The following is a 16366-nucleotide window of genomic DNA, read 5'->3' as shown; positions in this document are numbered from 1 at the left end:
AAATCCACAACAAACCAAGACTCATACACACTGGATGAAAATACACAATGCCTGCCAACTGAACTAAAAACAATCTTTATCACAAACAATCATTATTAAAAGACAACATTAGCATAGTGTGTGTGAGCTGGTAAATAAATAAAGTGCTCTAGTAGAAAAACAATAATAGTTAAGTATATGCTAAAGAGCACACCTTGGATATCAAAGAGGAAGAAACCAGGGATGTAAGGTGTACTATTACTAGCAGCAGCAGGTTATATACTTTATTTTTCAAAATGTGTCTCTGTGTCTCTCACCAGTTGGCTTTGTATACAGTAACGTTGAGGACATTCTGGAACACCTCGATGCACTCTGATAGCGTGGCTGCCGGGAAGAAGTCTTTTATGACGTCCTGGAGAGCCACCATGTTAAAGTCTGAAGAGCTCTGGTGGGTATACGCCGTCCTGTTGATGCACAGAACGCCCTTCCCGTCCATTACCATCTGAAACAAAATGAGTTTTATCAATAATGGTAAACCTGGAGGGAACGTTAGGAACTGTAGGCAGTAACAAATATCACAAACTTGAGATTGTATAACATTTTCAAAATATCTATGGAAAACTGCAAACCTTTCATGATAAAATGATAAAATAGTTTCTAAATTTTATGAGGTTAAAGAATAACATTTTCACAATAATTCTGTAACATAAAGAAAAAAAGAGTTGGGTGCACACCTTCCGAACTTTATAAGGCGGCTCTTGTCTGGTGGGATCCGGCCTGAACGCTGGAGTGTCCACGAGCCGCTGTTTGTCAAGGCCGTTTCTTCCTACGCCTTTGTGACTAGACAGGTTGTCAGGCCGCAGGCCGTTTGCCACCGGTATGAGCGGTGGAGGGGCTTTTGACAGAGATTTTGAGCTGTTTGGTGTAGAGTTCTGTAAAACACAGGAGCACAGTGTGAGTTTCTCAGCTGGAATGTCTGAGTATGAAGCTCAAGCAAACAATTCTCCACACCTGGATCATGAAATGTGTCTAATATGAAATTTTTGGGAAACTTTCTCATGACAGCAGTGTATCCATCTTGACAGACAACCTAAGCATTTTCAGAGTCTTTGCAAGAGATTCAAGGCAAGTGACACTGACACGGGGACAAACAAGAGATTAATGTAAACCAAGAAGCAGTGTTTAAAAAAACTTACATGGTGCGCATTGGCTGACTGCCGGGTATTATAAGAATGCATAGTGGGGTTGCCAATATTGACTAACGAGTTTAACGCTGACTGGTTAAGCTGTGCTGTGGAATACCCTAACTGACGCAAGGTGGCGTCAATGCTGCTACTCGATCTGCAAAGTTATGGGACAGGATTAGGTGACGAACAGGGTGAAGGAAGGCCTGTAAGGGCAACAGGGATGGGGCACAGCAAGAATGTTAATCAACAAGGGATATTTGTATATAAAGATAAAACCACAATAAGTCTTGCCAATGCAACAAATCACTGTTTTACATGGTGAGAGTATGAGAGAATATGGCACATCAAACTAGTACTCCATACTGCACTGGACTGAACTGAGCCAATAACAACAACCAGTGAGCGAGTGAGTGACGACAAAGTTGGTATACGCACAGACGACTACTGGAAGAGGTAGATGTTGAGGACACGTCACTAATGGTTGCTGACGACCGGACGAGTGGAGGTGGCCGCACCCCACTTTGGGCCGCCTTTTGAAGAGGAGAAAACAACTTTATAGTGCTGAGAACCATTAGCTGATGCAGCTTTTATGTTAGTGACAGTGTTCTTACACAGCCTATATACAACAGATTTTCAGAACCTTTTACACTGAGCATACTGATTCTGTCAAATTAGAGGCTAAAGCATAAATGACTGTGATATATTTCAATGCCTTGATTAAAACAAAAACTGAAGACTGTGCTTTTGAGAAAATTGCTCAAGGAAATTGCCTTCTTTGCCTACCACACAATTCATACACATTGAACTGTACATGCCGAGCCAGATATCATGAGCCCTAAGCAGATCTGAAGAAGGAAGGCGAAGGAATTACTGGAAAGTGCAGAGTAGGAATAGAACAAAATGTTGGAGTAAAAGAGGTAGTTAATATTTTTGAGGTCAATTCTATGAAAGTATGGGAGTATGGAAGGAGAAGTAAAGGAAAGAGTAAGCATAATGAAAGTGAGACAGGTAGTATATAACAGGTGTGCTGGAGTGTCATGAAATTAGGTGAGGGCATGGAGGTAAAGAAGGGTAAAATAAAGAGCATTATCCTCCCCATAAATCTGTCACATACATCATGGACGTAGAATGTAGCACAGTGATCATTAATATGCAGAGTGGAAAGGAGATGTACAAGAGGAGCATGTGGTATATCGATGGGATGAAAGCAGTGGTGAAGATACGTATGAGTGTTTTAGTATGGGAGTAACAGTAAATGGGGTAGATTGTGGAGTGGTTGAAAGAATAAATTGTGGTGCTCTGAGGTGGATTTGTAAATGTGAAAAGAATGAATGAGTATGACTATGAAAAGAGGGCAAATGAATTCAGGATTGAAGGGTATCATGGGGAAACCACCAGTGGATGAACAGTGGAGAGAGTTGGTAGGTAAGGGAGTGAGGGCCACTTTCACAGTCGTTTTGCTTGTTTTGATCATTACCAATGGCGGTGATCGCCGCTATAGTATTTCCACGTGAAACTGCAAGCCGCCACTACCCCAGAGGCCAGTTTCACGTGGAAAACTATAGCGTTGATCACCGCCATTGGTAACGATCAAAACAAACAAAACGACTGTGAAAGCAGCCCTGAGTGCGCTGAGAGGGAAAAATTGTAGAGACTAATGCCATGGCCACCCCCTTGGGGACAGTTCCTGTGCAATGACCAGATGTCAGAAATATAGATGAATGTAAATGAAGAGAGGGAGTTTGTTAGTTTAGTCACCAAAGCAAATACCAAATTAATATAAATCCAGGTACTGATACCTGCTCAGCCCTACTGACTGTATCCCTATTTGTTTACATTTACCAGCTGAACAGTTGATTTTCATTGTGATCCAGATTTTATCATCAGTTTCACAGTTTTATTACCTGATTTTTATAGAAAGAAGCAATCATTACTAAATAATTTGCATGGTATGAAATGCTTAAGCACCTGAAGTTGAAAAAGAAAAGGGCAGAGACTTCATGGTAAATACTAACAGCCAAGAGATTTTAATGACTACATGTTTGTAAGAAGTTTCCCTACATTACAGTTCAGTTTATAGTACACATGAGGCATCTAGAGCTCGAGGGGCGAACACGCCAACAGGGCAGATTTTGAATTTTCGCCGGTTACCGCTAGATGGAAGCACTGTGCAACCCTCTGTGAATGTGAAAATGGAAAATCAGTCTCTATGGCCTTGTAGAAAGGTGGTATGAGTAGCATGATTTTGCCTATCTGCAGAGTGTATGAAGTCGGCTGTATCAGGGCTCTAAGGGCAAAGAGTACTAGTAAAACACTCATAAAACACCCAAATATGGAAATTTTGTTTTGAAATTTAAACTGGCTGTTAGTTACATCATGTGCTTTTAATTTTCCAAGTTTGGATTAAATTGGATAATAAACATGCATTAATAAAGGAACACCCTTACTTTTTTTTTTTTTTTTTTTAATAATTAACACAATTTCACACAAACACTGATTCCATTGAATTTGTCTAGCTGAAAACTTTCTATTGATGTATGATGATAGTGTTATGTGTGTTTTTCATTATGTTTTTGCTATGCTTGACTTTGAAGGCCTGCAGCTCAAAACTAGGTAATTGGCTTGTTCGCCCCTTGAGCACTGGACACCTCATATAGGGTAAGGTAACCAGTAGGTACGCAGTGGTCCAGTATTTGATTTTATTTTTAAAATGTCAAAAAAAAAAAAAGAAAAAAAAAAAAAACTTCATCATATCATACATATCATACCAACAATCATCCCATCCATATATCCACAACAAAATAACATGTATAATATAAAAAAAAAAACTAAAAAAAATTAATTAAAAAAAATGCAATTAGGAAATGGTAGTTGCTAAATTTGCAAATTTTGTTTTTGTTGTTTTCTGTGTATTTTTTTTTTTTTTTTTTTTTTTTTTTTTGAGGGTAAGGTTCAAGAAATGGGGTAAACTTTTGGAATATTTTTATTTCTTATTCCAGCACTGAAGGCAGAACTGAACTGGACACACTGAACAAGAAATCAAGACTGTAGTTTTATTTTTTTTCAAATGACTGCTAGAGAGATGAGACAGCAATCCAATCCACAACAACAAAAGCTCTAAAGCATATGAGAACAAGAACAAGAAGCACTGTCAAAACAAACTGTGTGCCAAAGCACCTCATCAACCCCACTGGCCTCCTGGTTGGTAGTGTCGTACAGGTGCATGTTGGTACCACAAGTAGTACTCAGACTCCAACCAGACAGAACATATATCATCTAGCTGCACAGAGAATGTGTGAGCTAGAGAGTGCAGGGAAAGATTTGCATTAGAGTGCAGGTACTTCTGTTCTTGAAATACTTATCTTATACTCTAAAAACTTATCTGATAATGAATATTAAAATATTGTCTGCTATTTTGTTATTTTTTCTCTAAAACTAAACAAACTTTCCTTAAACCTAAAACAGACTACACATTTTATCCTATACAAAAAATATATATCAGTGGAAAAGGATGATTTCTTTTCTTAAAAAAGATAGGGGCAAATTTTGAATGAGTTTTTTCACAGACTAATTGTAGATGAATGATGGAAAAAATAAAAAAAAATTAGCTGATGAACAATGCTATTTCTGATATTTTATACTGCTCAGGTAATGGAAATGGTTAATTAGGTATAGTTAACATGTATATTTGCTCTATGTGCTTTTTGCGGGTTGAGAAGCTTATTTTTGGGGGGCGCCAAACATCACCAGAAATTCTCTATTCGTAGGGGCCTGTGTCTCCTAACTCCCGTGAATGAGAGGGGACAACAGGTGTATACTTGGACAAACAGACTTCATCTGCCCAAAAGAATGCATAGCACAGGAAGTATGGTTGAGTCCGTGCATGTGTGGTGGAGGTGAAGAAGCAGCAGGGATCACTGTGAAAAGTGTGGCAGGGGACTTACCGTGATGGTGGGAATTAATGGTGTGGAGGCTGGGAGGGAGACCTGGGGCTGCAACCGCCTCATTTGCTCACTAGTGAGGCCTGAGAGGAGTGCCTGCATGTTGGAAGCACCAGAGTACGCCAACGCTGCCTGTGCCTGCCCATTCACCAGCGTCGCCCACTGGGAGTACAGGTTGTTGAGAGAGTTGATGTTGTTGAGGGAGCTGGTGAGGGAGGCCAGTGAGTTGGTGGTGCCAGCTGTCACTCCCACTGAGGCTGGCACAGCTGCGTGGTTGGTCACAGTTGTCACTACTGGCGGTGGTTGCTGTTTACTGGACAACGGGGACAATGATGACCCGAGGGTAGACTGTGTCACTCCACCCGGAGAGCCACCAGGGGGCCGCTGGGTCCACATGCCCCCAGGCTTGGTGCCATGGCTGGCCACCTTCATGGGCTCAGCTGTTTTCTGTGGCCACCAGTCCTCAAACTGGGTGTCTTTGGGGAAGTATTGTTGTACATCCTCAAGGCTCACCACAGCACATGTATCACTCGCAAACAACTCATTCCTGATGCCCTGCACTTTACAGCAGAACTTGAGGTATGCTAGTTCCCAATTATCCACTTTCTCGGCTTTTAGCTTTAGGGTGTCCGTCTCACCCTCAAAATAGAAGAGTGGCACGTATTTCTTTCCTTCTTTCACTGTGTACGGCACAACACTCTCCCCGTTGATGCGCACAAACCCGCAATGTTCACTCTGCTCAGGAGATTTCTGCACCAGTTTCTTAAAGCACGTGTCTAGGAACTTATAAAAGCACCGCGCGTCCTGTAGCCTCACCACGAGGTCCTTGGTGGTGAAGAGATCCCGGCCAAACTGGAACTCGCAGTGCTTCATGTTGATCTCATTGAGGAGCTTGGCCTCGCCCTCAGTGATGAAGTAGCTCCGCACGTGGATGCAGGTGGTGATCTCATGGGGCAGGTAACTCAGGTACTTGTTCAATAGCTTGGTCTCCACCATTCGCACGGCACAGTACTTATCCTCGCGCCGGAACACGTAGGGGATGTGAGCGTTGTGGATGGTGGACCAGCCAAACCGTCCCCGCACGCTCTCCTCATCAATGGTGCCCTTCTTCTTCTCGTCCATTTTCTTTGGGAGGATAGAGTCGTCGCTGGTGCGTTCCTTGTTCTTCTCCCGATTGAAGTAGAATGTGATCATCTGCTGGCCACCAGCACGCTGGAGTGCCTGCAAGAATGGATTACATTAATGTCATGAAGAAGATAATGGGCAGTTGCATAAAGCCTATAAATTATCTTAACGTTTCTCGTCCATTTTTAAGTCATGACACCTTGACTTTCTTTTTAATTTTGCCAAAATGAAGGCAAATAACAATATTCCTGTTCCTTATTTGTAATAAGTTGTTTCATTGTAATGAGATATAAAAGGGAATTTCCATCAAAATTCAGGCTGGTGTGTGTGGAAACCAAACTGAGGCCCTGCTGTATGAGGGTCAATGCTCTTCATAAATCAAACTTAGAGTATGTATGAAATACTATGCGAGTCAAGATAAAAATGGACAAAATACTATAACACAGAAGTAACATTTCAGTGACAGGATGTTGCATCATGCCCATTACACTGTGTTAAAAGGACAAGGCTAAGTGCTTCATAATGTTACACTTCCCCACCATAACACAAGCACATGCTATACGGAGCTTTGCACTTCCAATCAAAACTCATTTCCAAAAACTAGAGTGTCTATAGTGTTTACCTCAATTTCAGGATATCAAAGGTACCAAAAATATGGAATACTAAAAGCTAGAGCAGTTGTTCCCTAAACTATCTTCAATGTGTGGTGAGAAAGATGACATAAATGAACAGTACGAAGCAAGCTGCCTGAACACTTGTTGTGCTAGTAGGTAAACGTGGTTAGCCGCCATAGTTGCAACAGCCATAAAGCAAATCAGTGTTACTATATGACTGCAAACATCCGTCGTCATCTGTATGTCACCTCACTTAACACTTAATAAATAACAGCTAATTGTGCCAGATTGTACAGAGCATTGTTATAAAGATAGTTATGGGAAAGACTGCACATACAATGGGGCCAGTGAAGCAAGTGATCAAGTGACAAATTTTCTAAAATGAGCTTCACTGTTGACACAAGTCATTTTCAAGCAACCAACAGATAGGTTTGTGGCATATGACCCAAGAATGGCTCTACACACCAAAAGTTTTTAAACAGGACTTTATTGCCCTGAGGAAGGAAACACAAACCTGCTGTGATGCTTGTGTCTGCTGGGCAATCTGTGCAGCCTGGGATATCATTTTTTGCTTGTTCTTTTCTGCCATTTCAATAGCAAGCTGGTTGATCTCTCGATCATCCAGCCGCTCTTGCTTGATGCGAGGCGCTGTGGAAGAATAGCAAATCAGCACCAGAGGAATGACAGGTGATGGTAATCCTATGTGTCTTTGTTCATACAGTGCACAGTGGAGCTTCAGCTGTCCCTCCTTTATCTTATACCCATAAACCAACACTCGTCGCACTCCAGACTACCACTATTTCAAAACAGGACTTCTTACGGACCTGTCCCTGGCCACTCTATTCACTAATCTCCCATTATTCACTTCAAAGTATATTCTCCATTCAGTATACCTCTAAGTATTGCAAAGATAAAAATAAATTAAGATGACATAATTCAGCATAACATACAATGATAAACTTTTGTGTTTCATGAATAGGTTACCAATTTATACTAAATGTTCAGACAAAAACTAAGAATAACACACATAGTCTGCCTACTTCTCACTAACACTTTTCCATACATAATAAAAGAGAGAGTATATATGTGAAGTTAACACTACACATATAAACTAAGTGGATAAAGTAAACTTGCTGGATGCCCAGACTAACTTTCTACTCAGCAGGATGTGAGGTGCAGGAATACAGGTCACATAGACACCGTGTTACTTCTTAGGGGATGATGATGAGGTAAATAAAACTGATAAAGTCACAAGAACAAATAACTTTCACAGGACAAACAAGTAAATTCAATCACATTATCCAGCTGTCTCCGCAAAGAAACTCGTCAACTATACTCTGATTTCTAAGTGCCAACAGATAGTGATAGTATCTAAGCATATTTACCTCATGACCTCCTATTGATGTCACTTCATAGCTAGTTAGGATTACACGTTTAACTGAAGTCCTAATCATGCAGGCTTCTGTGCTGGATATAAAAAAGAAAATATGGGATAATGATTGTGTAGATAAGCCAAAACTACAGTACAATCCCGCAGTGCATGAGGGGGATGAGGGAAAAAAAGTAAGCAATATGGGTTGAATTATGACTGTAAATCAGTCATAACCATAATAAAAGTCCGATATACATTAACCCGGTAGCAGCGACGGGCCAAATTTGTGGCTTTACCATGTACCAGCGATGGGCCAAATTTTTGCCATGATATAAACCCCAAAAAATACATAATGCATAAACTAATCACAAATGCATTGATATACATTATGAAATGTGAGTGATGATTTTTTTCTCATTTTTCTCGCTTAGAGGGGCCTTTAAGAAACATGATCCCTGCGGCTACCGGGTTAAGGAATCATAGACAGATGCAGGAAAGTGTGTTAACATGAAAATAAAACCCTAAAAGCACTATAGAATAAAGCCCACATGCCACTGACACCCATAGAAAGTCATGCTATAATAATAAAAAGATAAGATGGAGACTTCACTTTGGCATTCAACTGTAAAATAACTTCAGAAGGTTCATAAGGTGTGAGAGTGGACAGCAGTGACAGGAGGTTGAGTAATAGATATTTATAGAGAAAAACTAAGGAAAAAAGGTGGAAAAGATGTCATAATCAATACTGGGTCCATGATAACACCCATCACATCAGATTTAGGCACCAAATCCATCTTCTGACTCCACATGGCACTATGCAAGTTACGATTGTCTTATTTTTTATGATACAGGAAGCAGCTCGAAGGCCAAATTAAATGTAAATGATAAAGCCTGCTAGCACTGGTCCTGAGGTGAATAACTGAATAATTTTAGGACATCGATGAAGACGGGAATATCAATGAGAAGGTGTTGCTGCTAAACCAGGAATATGTAACCGAAACGCATCACTTACACAGGAAAGGTTACGAGAGACAGCACTACAAATGGAGAAGTTAAGAAGTGTAGAGTGCAGTGTAGGATATGAAAGGCTCTTGCTACTAAACCTGGAATACATAACCAAAACACCTGCAGCCATACACAGGAGAGGTTACGAGAGACAGCACTATAAATGAGAAGTTAAGGAGTGTAGAGTGAAGTGTAGGATATGAAAGGCTCTTGCTGCTAAACCTGGAATACATAACCAAAACACCTGCAGCCATACACAGGAGAGGTTACGAGAGACAGCACTATAAATGGAGAAATTAAGGAGTGTAGAGTGTAGGATATTCATAGGACTGGTGTGGTGGGTGACAGGTATAGTGGGAAGGGTGCTGAGGCTAAGATCATGGCCAATGTCAGGGTCTAGAGTCAACAGTACTTTCAATATCTGCTTTGTGTCTTGAAGTTTCTCTCGACCAGCTCCTTATTTTTTGCTTTGGTTAGCGAGCACATTGAGCCGAGGGAGTGAGAGATCATACAAGAAGCCAGCCGATTCTCTCTAGCTCAGATTGATACTGGTCATAATTTTAGCAGTACTTTAAATATCTGCCTTGTTTCTTGAAGTTTCTCTCGACCAGCGCCTTATTTTTTGCTTTGGTTAGCGAGCACATTGAGCCGAGGGAGTGAGAGATCATACGGGTAGCCAGCTGATTCTCTCTAGCTCAGATTGATACTGGTCATAATTTTAGCAGTACGTTACTTTAAATATCTGTGTTGTCTTGAAGTTTCTCTTGACTAGCTTATCTTTTGCTTCATTTGGCGAGTTCATTGAGCCGAGAGAGTAAGAGCTCGTACAGGTCTCTCCAGCTCATATTGATACCAGTCATAAATTTAAATCCATTCTTGAAAGTTTTTACATTTGGGTTAATACTATACTCTCCAGTGGACTATTCCTTTTACTCTTCGTCCTTGCACTGATTAAGCCGTTTCTCTTTGTGGTCCTATATCTGGGCCTGGCTAGTTTCCAAAGGTATCATCAACCCATGTGGAAATGTGTTAAGATGCTGAGGATTATACATAGAAGCTGATGTGTATGTTTCTGCCAGGTGTCTGTTGTCACTGCCCCATTTTTCATAGCAAGGGCGACAGCTCAATGGCAAAAAATTAAAGCAGCAACAAAAAGTCCACTAAACACTGCTCCAACTAAAGAAAAAAGAACGAGGAGAGGCCAGAAGAGAGGTCAGTTTCGGGTGGAGAGGTGACTCGAAACTCATGACTGCCAGAGAGATGGGAAGCTTTATGAGGAAGCCAACAAGTAAACCCCATGAGTCATATTTGTTGAGTGCCATGACTCATGTGAATGTCAACCCCTGGCCAGCAGAAGAGTGAAGTGGGATTATGGGGATTTACTGAGATATTTATTGACCTTCAACACTGAATAGCATTAATATTAGTTAGCAGTGGTATTAGTGTTCCTTGACAATAAGGATTTTATATTACAATGCTCGTTAAAGACTCATCACCATCTTATCATTGTTGGCACTGCAGGACCCACCAAACAAGTCCTATGAATATCCTACACTCTACACTCCTTAACTTCTCCATTTATAGTGCTGTCTCTCGTAACCTCTCCCATGTATGGCTGCAGGTGTTTTGGTTATGTATTCCAGGTTTAGCAGCAAGAGCCTTTCATATCCTACACTGCACTCTGCACTTCTTAACTTCTCCATTTGTATTGCTGTCTCTCGTAACCTTTCCTGTGTAAGTGATGTGTTTTGGTTACATATTCCAGGTTTAGTAGCAACACCTTCTCATAACTGACATGTATGGGATTTGCATAAAGCTGTGAATGAAATGCATGAATGAAATGTGTATGTCACTTTATCTTTTGACATTTTCATTTAACTGGTGGCTGATTGCTGGAAGTGAATGACATCTATAATGGCAGGATGTCTTGCTTGGGCTGACAAAAAGACAAAGTTAACATATGCATTGCTTTCTGGTGGGACAAAACCCACCACACAAAAATATGTTTAGTTGAAGTTGTTTTCTTTGGAGTGTCAACATAGTAAGTAATGAATGAAAGAAGCATGTCAGTTTATTTCTCCGTGTACAAATAAGACACCAACAGAATTTTCAAAGGTAAATGTAAAGACCTTGGGGAATAAGTGTAGGAGCCTGAGCAGGTGTTGCCTTATGTTATAGGAACCTTTATAAGGATGGCTGATGAAAAAATAAATAAATAAATAGGAAAAAATAAAAATAAATAAAGCTCTCCTCTTTCAAGTGACTCCTGGCCTCTGAGTTGCTAAGCTTCCAAAATGTTTCTTCCCCAGCCCTGGCAGGTGATCCGTAAGTAAATAAGAATACAAATAAACTGCATATTATTACCAAAGATGTATGATGCCCTGGACATGTCAGGCCCCCATAAACAACACCAGCCTTCTAATCATGACCACTTTTGCAGGGCCGTAATGAACTTAAACTCCTGCACATAATTTATAAGAATTACCAGCAGGGTAATTTCCTTAAACTTTGATGTATAAAATACTCCTGCAAGGTTATATGAAACAATATATACATAAATCATTTAAAATATGTATTACTCCACAACCCGAATGATTTTGAGTCCATATATAAAAATTAATTCAGTTTATTCATTCACCATTATGAACCTAACATCCCCAATGTATCAGGTATAAAAAAAGGATTAATTTGGGGGCTTTTTACATTTATTTTCTGAAATACTGCATATAATAATAAAAAATGCCACTTCTGATGCAGTTACCATAAGTTGTATGCATTATTATGATGAGACAGCTTCACTCTTCTTCCAGTATCAAATAAGAAAAGTCAACATCTTCAACCAGGAGAGTAAACAAACTAAAACTGTCCACATGCTAACAAGACTGGTGCTTCTAAAAGGCTGTTCTTTTATGCTCATTTACCTACAATATAAGCACAACCTTCCTTTCTCTTTACATCCTGGTGGCATGTATGGCAAACGGCTACAAATGTCACCCTTCAAAACTTTCACTGAGGTAACTATTAGAGCCATAAAAGTATAATGGCCTTGATGTTTCTAAAGGACTGTTCTTGTGTGCTCCTTTACCCACAAAATAAACAACCTTCTTTATATGTTAGTGGTGTGTATGGCATAACTACAAATGTCACCCTTCAAAACTTTCACTGAGGTAACTATTAGAACCATCAAAGTATAACGGCCTTGGTGTTTCTAAAGGACTGTTCTTGTATGCTCCTCTACCCACAAAATAATCAACCTTCTTTATATGTTAGTGGCGTGTATGGCATAGCTACAAATGTCACCCTTCAAAACTTTCACAGAGGCCATCAGTGACAAGTACACATGGCCTTGGGAGCAATGTGTGGCCTTCAGGAACATGCATGACCACCTGAGTGAGGAAATTAACACCAAACAGACTAGGTAAACAGGTGACAGGCATGATTTAGATGTTCCTGGCCCTCCTGAACAAGTTGAAAGTGACTTCGGAGGAAGGGAAAACCAAGACATGAAACAGAAGTAGAAAAAAGGGAGGAGAGGAAGAGAAGTGAAAGATTAAAATGTAGAGAAAAAGGAGGGGAGGAAGAAGAGGTGGAAGATGTGTAGAAAAAGGTGAGGGGAGGAAGGGAAAACCAAGACATGAAACAATGGTAGAAAAAAGGGTGGGGAGGAAGAGAAGTGGAAGATTAATGTAGATGGCAGGGAGTGGAGGAAGAGGTGGAAGATGCATAGAAAGAGATGAGGGGAGGAAGATGAAGTGTAGAAAAAAGGAAGGGAAGGAAGAGTAGTAGATAAGGAGGTAAGGTAGTAAAAGGAGAAGAGATGAGAGAAAAATTAGAGGGAAGTTAAAAAAGTATGGAACAAGACATCTTCCAATATACTTTAAATTAATCCTTGACTATTGGCCCACGTAGCAATATTGAAAGAGAGTATTGATATGGTTTTGAGTGGGCTATATTAAAAGAAGACAAGATAGTGTAGACATAAGTAACCCAATCTGTATTACTCTCATATATAACTCACTTTTTTTTTTAATTTCCCAACCTTCCTCATCTATATTGCCTATCTACTTCCTACCCTTAGTTTATTATGAAAGATAGATAGGTTGTTTATATATTTATTAACCTCTCTGTATTGCTCTCATAATTAAAATCTAACTTAATATCACCTGATGTTCCTATAGCTTTCGTGATTCTTACAGCTTCATATACCTTAATTATTTTCTTTATCTACCTCATTTCCCTTTATTTATCTATCTATATCTGACAGGTGGGCTTAGTATTGCTAATCTCCCGGCTTCAACTATACCACTATATTCAGTAATAAGTAATAATAATAATAAAAATAATAATAACAATAATAAAGTAGACGGGGAAGGAGGGCGGGAGGAAGAAGTGAGGGAGGGACAGGAGGGAGGATGAGGAGGGAAGGAAGCGTGGAGAGGGAGGGAGGGAGGAGGAGGAGGGAAGGAAGCGTGGAGAGGGAGGGAGGAGGAGGAGGGAGAGGGATGGAGGAGAGGAAGGAGGAGGAGGAGAGCGGTGCCGGGCCGGTCAATCCCCCTTCAAACACTTTCTTCACCATTCACCATTTTCTTCGTTATTTCACCTGTTTCTTCGCTCATCCCTCCCATCTTATGCACACTTATACACGGAAACACGTGGAATTAGACACAACAACGCCATATGTTAAAAGAGACGGGAGAAATGGAGAGAGAGGAGAGGAGAGGGAGGAAGGGAGACGATGGAGTCGAGAGAAACACCATTTGTCAAAGGTTCCTGGACTCAAAACCTTCATTTCTACCCTCAAATTCACACCGGTAGAGGTAGAAATGGGGAAAATAGGACATTATTAAACAAACACAAAAGCACGTGGTGTGTAATCAAGCATAGGTAGCATGAGAGGGAGGTAAGAGAGAAAAGATATGGAGGATAAACAATAGTCACAATTTCCCTTCAGCAGTCATTAAGAGGAAGGGAAACAAGGCATGCAAGGTGAAGGGAACACGTGGTGGACATGTATGGATAAGTGAAGGGCTATTGATGGGAACTAATAATGGTGGAAATACAAGGTCAGAGCTGTTATTTTCCTCGTAGCTGTCACAATTTCCCTTCAGCCATTAAAGAGGGAAGGGAAACAAGGCCGTGCAAGGTGAAGGGAACACGTGGTGGACATGTATGGATAATAGTGAAGGGCTATTGATGGGAACTAATAATGGTGGAAATACAAGGTCAGAGCTGTTATTTTCCTCGTAGCTGTCACAATTTCCCTTCAGCCACTAGAGAGAGAAGGGAAACAAGGCCGTGCAAGGTGAAGGGAACACGTGGTGGACATGTATAGAAGTAAACAACGATGGATATAAGTGAATGCTTGATAATGGGAGATGATAAATGTGCAAATAGGTGCTCAGAGAGGGTATTTTTCTCGTACCTGTCACAACTTGGTCAGCCATCTTTCCTCCTGAGTCTTCACGGACTAGCCGCATCAAAACAAAAAGAATAAATAAAGGTAAATAAATATCCCAGGGCACCGCTGAGTGGAGGAAGGAAGTAGTGGGGGGCTGGACAGGCTCACGAGAGAGGCATGGTGGGTTGGTTGGCGTATATTCCTGTTATTCACATGTTCAATTGGACCACTAGTGCTTAGCCTCCTCGCCGCCGCCTCACACACACACATACACACACACACACAAGGATGAACTGAGAGAGGCTGAGCGGTAACAGTCTAGCCTCGCACCCAGGCTCATCAAAATTCCTGCCGAGGAGAAAACGGTCAGCCATAATGTTAAAGGGGCCGAGAATATACCGTTTTCTTCCCCCAGGCGCTACAAATTAGTGCGCTGAGGGTTGTTTCCAGGCCATGTTTTGTGATTTTTGAGGTTTTTGAGGGTTTTCTTGAGGTTTGGTGAGGTTTTGGAGGTTATATTGAAATGCCACACAATCACTATTTACTACACCGACCACAAAATGTAATAAATAACATCACCGTCTCATCACGAGGAAACAAAATATGTAGTAAAAATCACAAAAATAATAATATAACACTAAAATAAAATATAAAATAATCTTATATCCAACGACCATCAGCAGCTCTCCAGATTCTCGGGCCCCCTTAAAAAGAGAGCCCATCAGGCAGCCGCGACAGCCAATCAGCGGCGGTTATTCCAGAAAAGGGGCGGAGTCTTGCCTACGTCACGGCAGGGCTGGGGAGGTTCTCGCCCAACCCCGTAGAAGGGCTAAATAAAATTTTTGTCCGCTTTCATTCTAGGTCCGTTCTGGAATACACAACCCCCTCCCCTCCTCCCTCTCCCCTCTATTCCCCAACGACCATCACCCCACCCCTCCCCTCCCCCACTCCCGTCCATCGCCACCACCTCGCCCCCCCCACCACAATCTCCCTTCTTCCACACCCCCAACCAACGCCACACCCCCCTTCTTCCTCCTCTTTCTCCCCCAACTTCCCCCAATCTCCCCTCCCCCAGATAGTTTTGGGGGAGAATAATCCATGTGTATCATAAGGCTGAATATCGTATTTGAATATTGTGGCCCCGACGCTCTTATGTGCGTTTTGTGTGAATATACATGGCCTGTATACGTGTGTGTGTGTGTGTGTGTGTGTGTGTGTGTGTGTGTGTGTTACTTGTATACATGCTTACGAAACCCGAGATGTGTGACTCATGGGAAGGTTAATTATTACTTTTATCTAAATTTGTTTTTGTTGGTAATTACGTACACAAAGATAACTTTTTACTAGGGTTATGTTTACTTTTATATACACTCCTTCCTCATGAATGCGGCTTATGAAGAATAATGATGTTGAGGAAAATAGATCGTAGGTAGTTAACTGTATAGGCTAATTAAGTCCTTAAGAATCGATTAATCATACATACTGAATCCTTCCTAGCATAAGAGGGATACAGGTAGGCAGGTAATTGGCAGAGCGAGCAGGTAGATTGATAACAGTAGCAGTAGAAGTAGTAGTAATTAGATAGTTTGGTGATTACATTGATGAGTAAGAGGGGAAAACGAGGCCGGAGGGAAAACAAAAGTTTGCCTTGTTTGGAGAGAGGACAAGAGAGGAAGTCAATTCATGTGTATGCATATGGGGGAAAGGAAGTTACTGTTGACGAGCCTATTGGTGTGGTAACGGTG

At 41.0% G+C, this 16366-nt stretch overlaps 1 protein-coding gene across 2 annotated transcripts in view; it reads right to left on the bottom strand.

Moving 5' to 3' along the window:
• LOC126980301 (uncharacterized) overlaps window positions 1-14977 on the bottom strand; it is a 36545-nt gene extending 21568 nt beyond the window's left edge. Inside the window, exons 1-8 of one of the 2 annotated variants that reach the window (XM_050830035.1) lie at window positions 14646-14977; window positions 8232-8313; window positions 7361-7494; window positions 5111-6328; window positions 1602-1696; window positions 1176-1320; window positions 714-911; window positions 297-481 (exon numbers count right to left, since the gene is read on the bottom strand). In XM_050830035.1, coding sequence (XP_050685992.1) covers window positions 297-481; window positions 714-911; window positions 1176-1320; window positions 1602-1696; window positions 5111-6328; window positions 7361-7435 — 1916 coding nt within the window. In that variant the 5' untranslated portion in view covers window positions 7436-7494; window positions 8232-8313; window positions 14646-14977. The remainder of the gene's footprint in view (window positions 1-296; window positions 482-713; window positions 912-1175; window positions 1321-1601; window positions 1697-5110; window positions 6329-7360; window positions 7495-8231; window positions 8314-14645) is intronic. The other variant, XM_050830034.1, reaches the window with a different exon arrangement.
• Between the last annotated feature and the right edge of the window lie 1389 nt (window positions 14978-16366).

Source organism: Eriocheir sinensis, chromosome 44 (assembly GCF_024679095.1).
Source record: "Eriocheir sinensis breed Jianghai 21 chromosome 44, ASM2467909v1, whole genome shotgun sequence".
Taxonomy (NCBI): domain Eukaryota; kingdom Metazoa; phylum Arthropoda; class Malacostraca; order Decapoda; family Varunidae; genus Eriocheir; species Eriocheir sinensis.
Note: the sequence above shows the minus strand (reverse complement) of the source record. Positions and strands in the feature narration are given on the sequence as shown.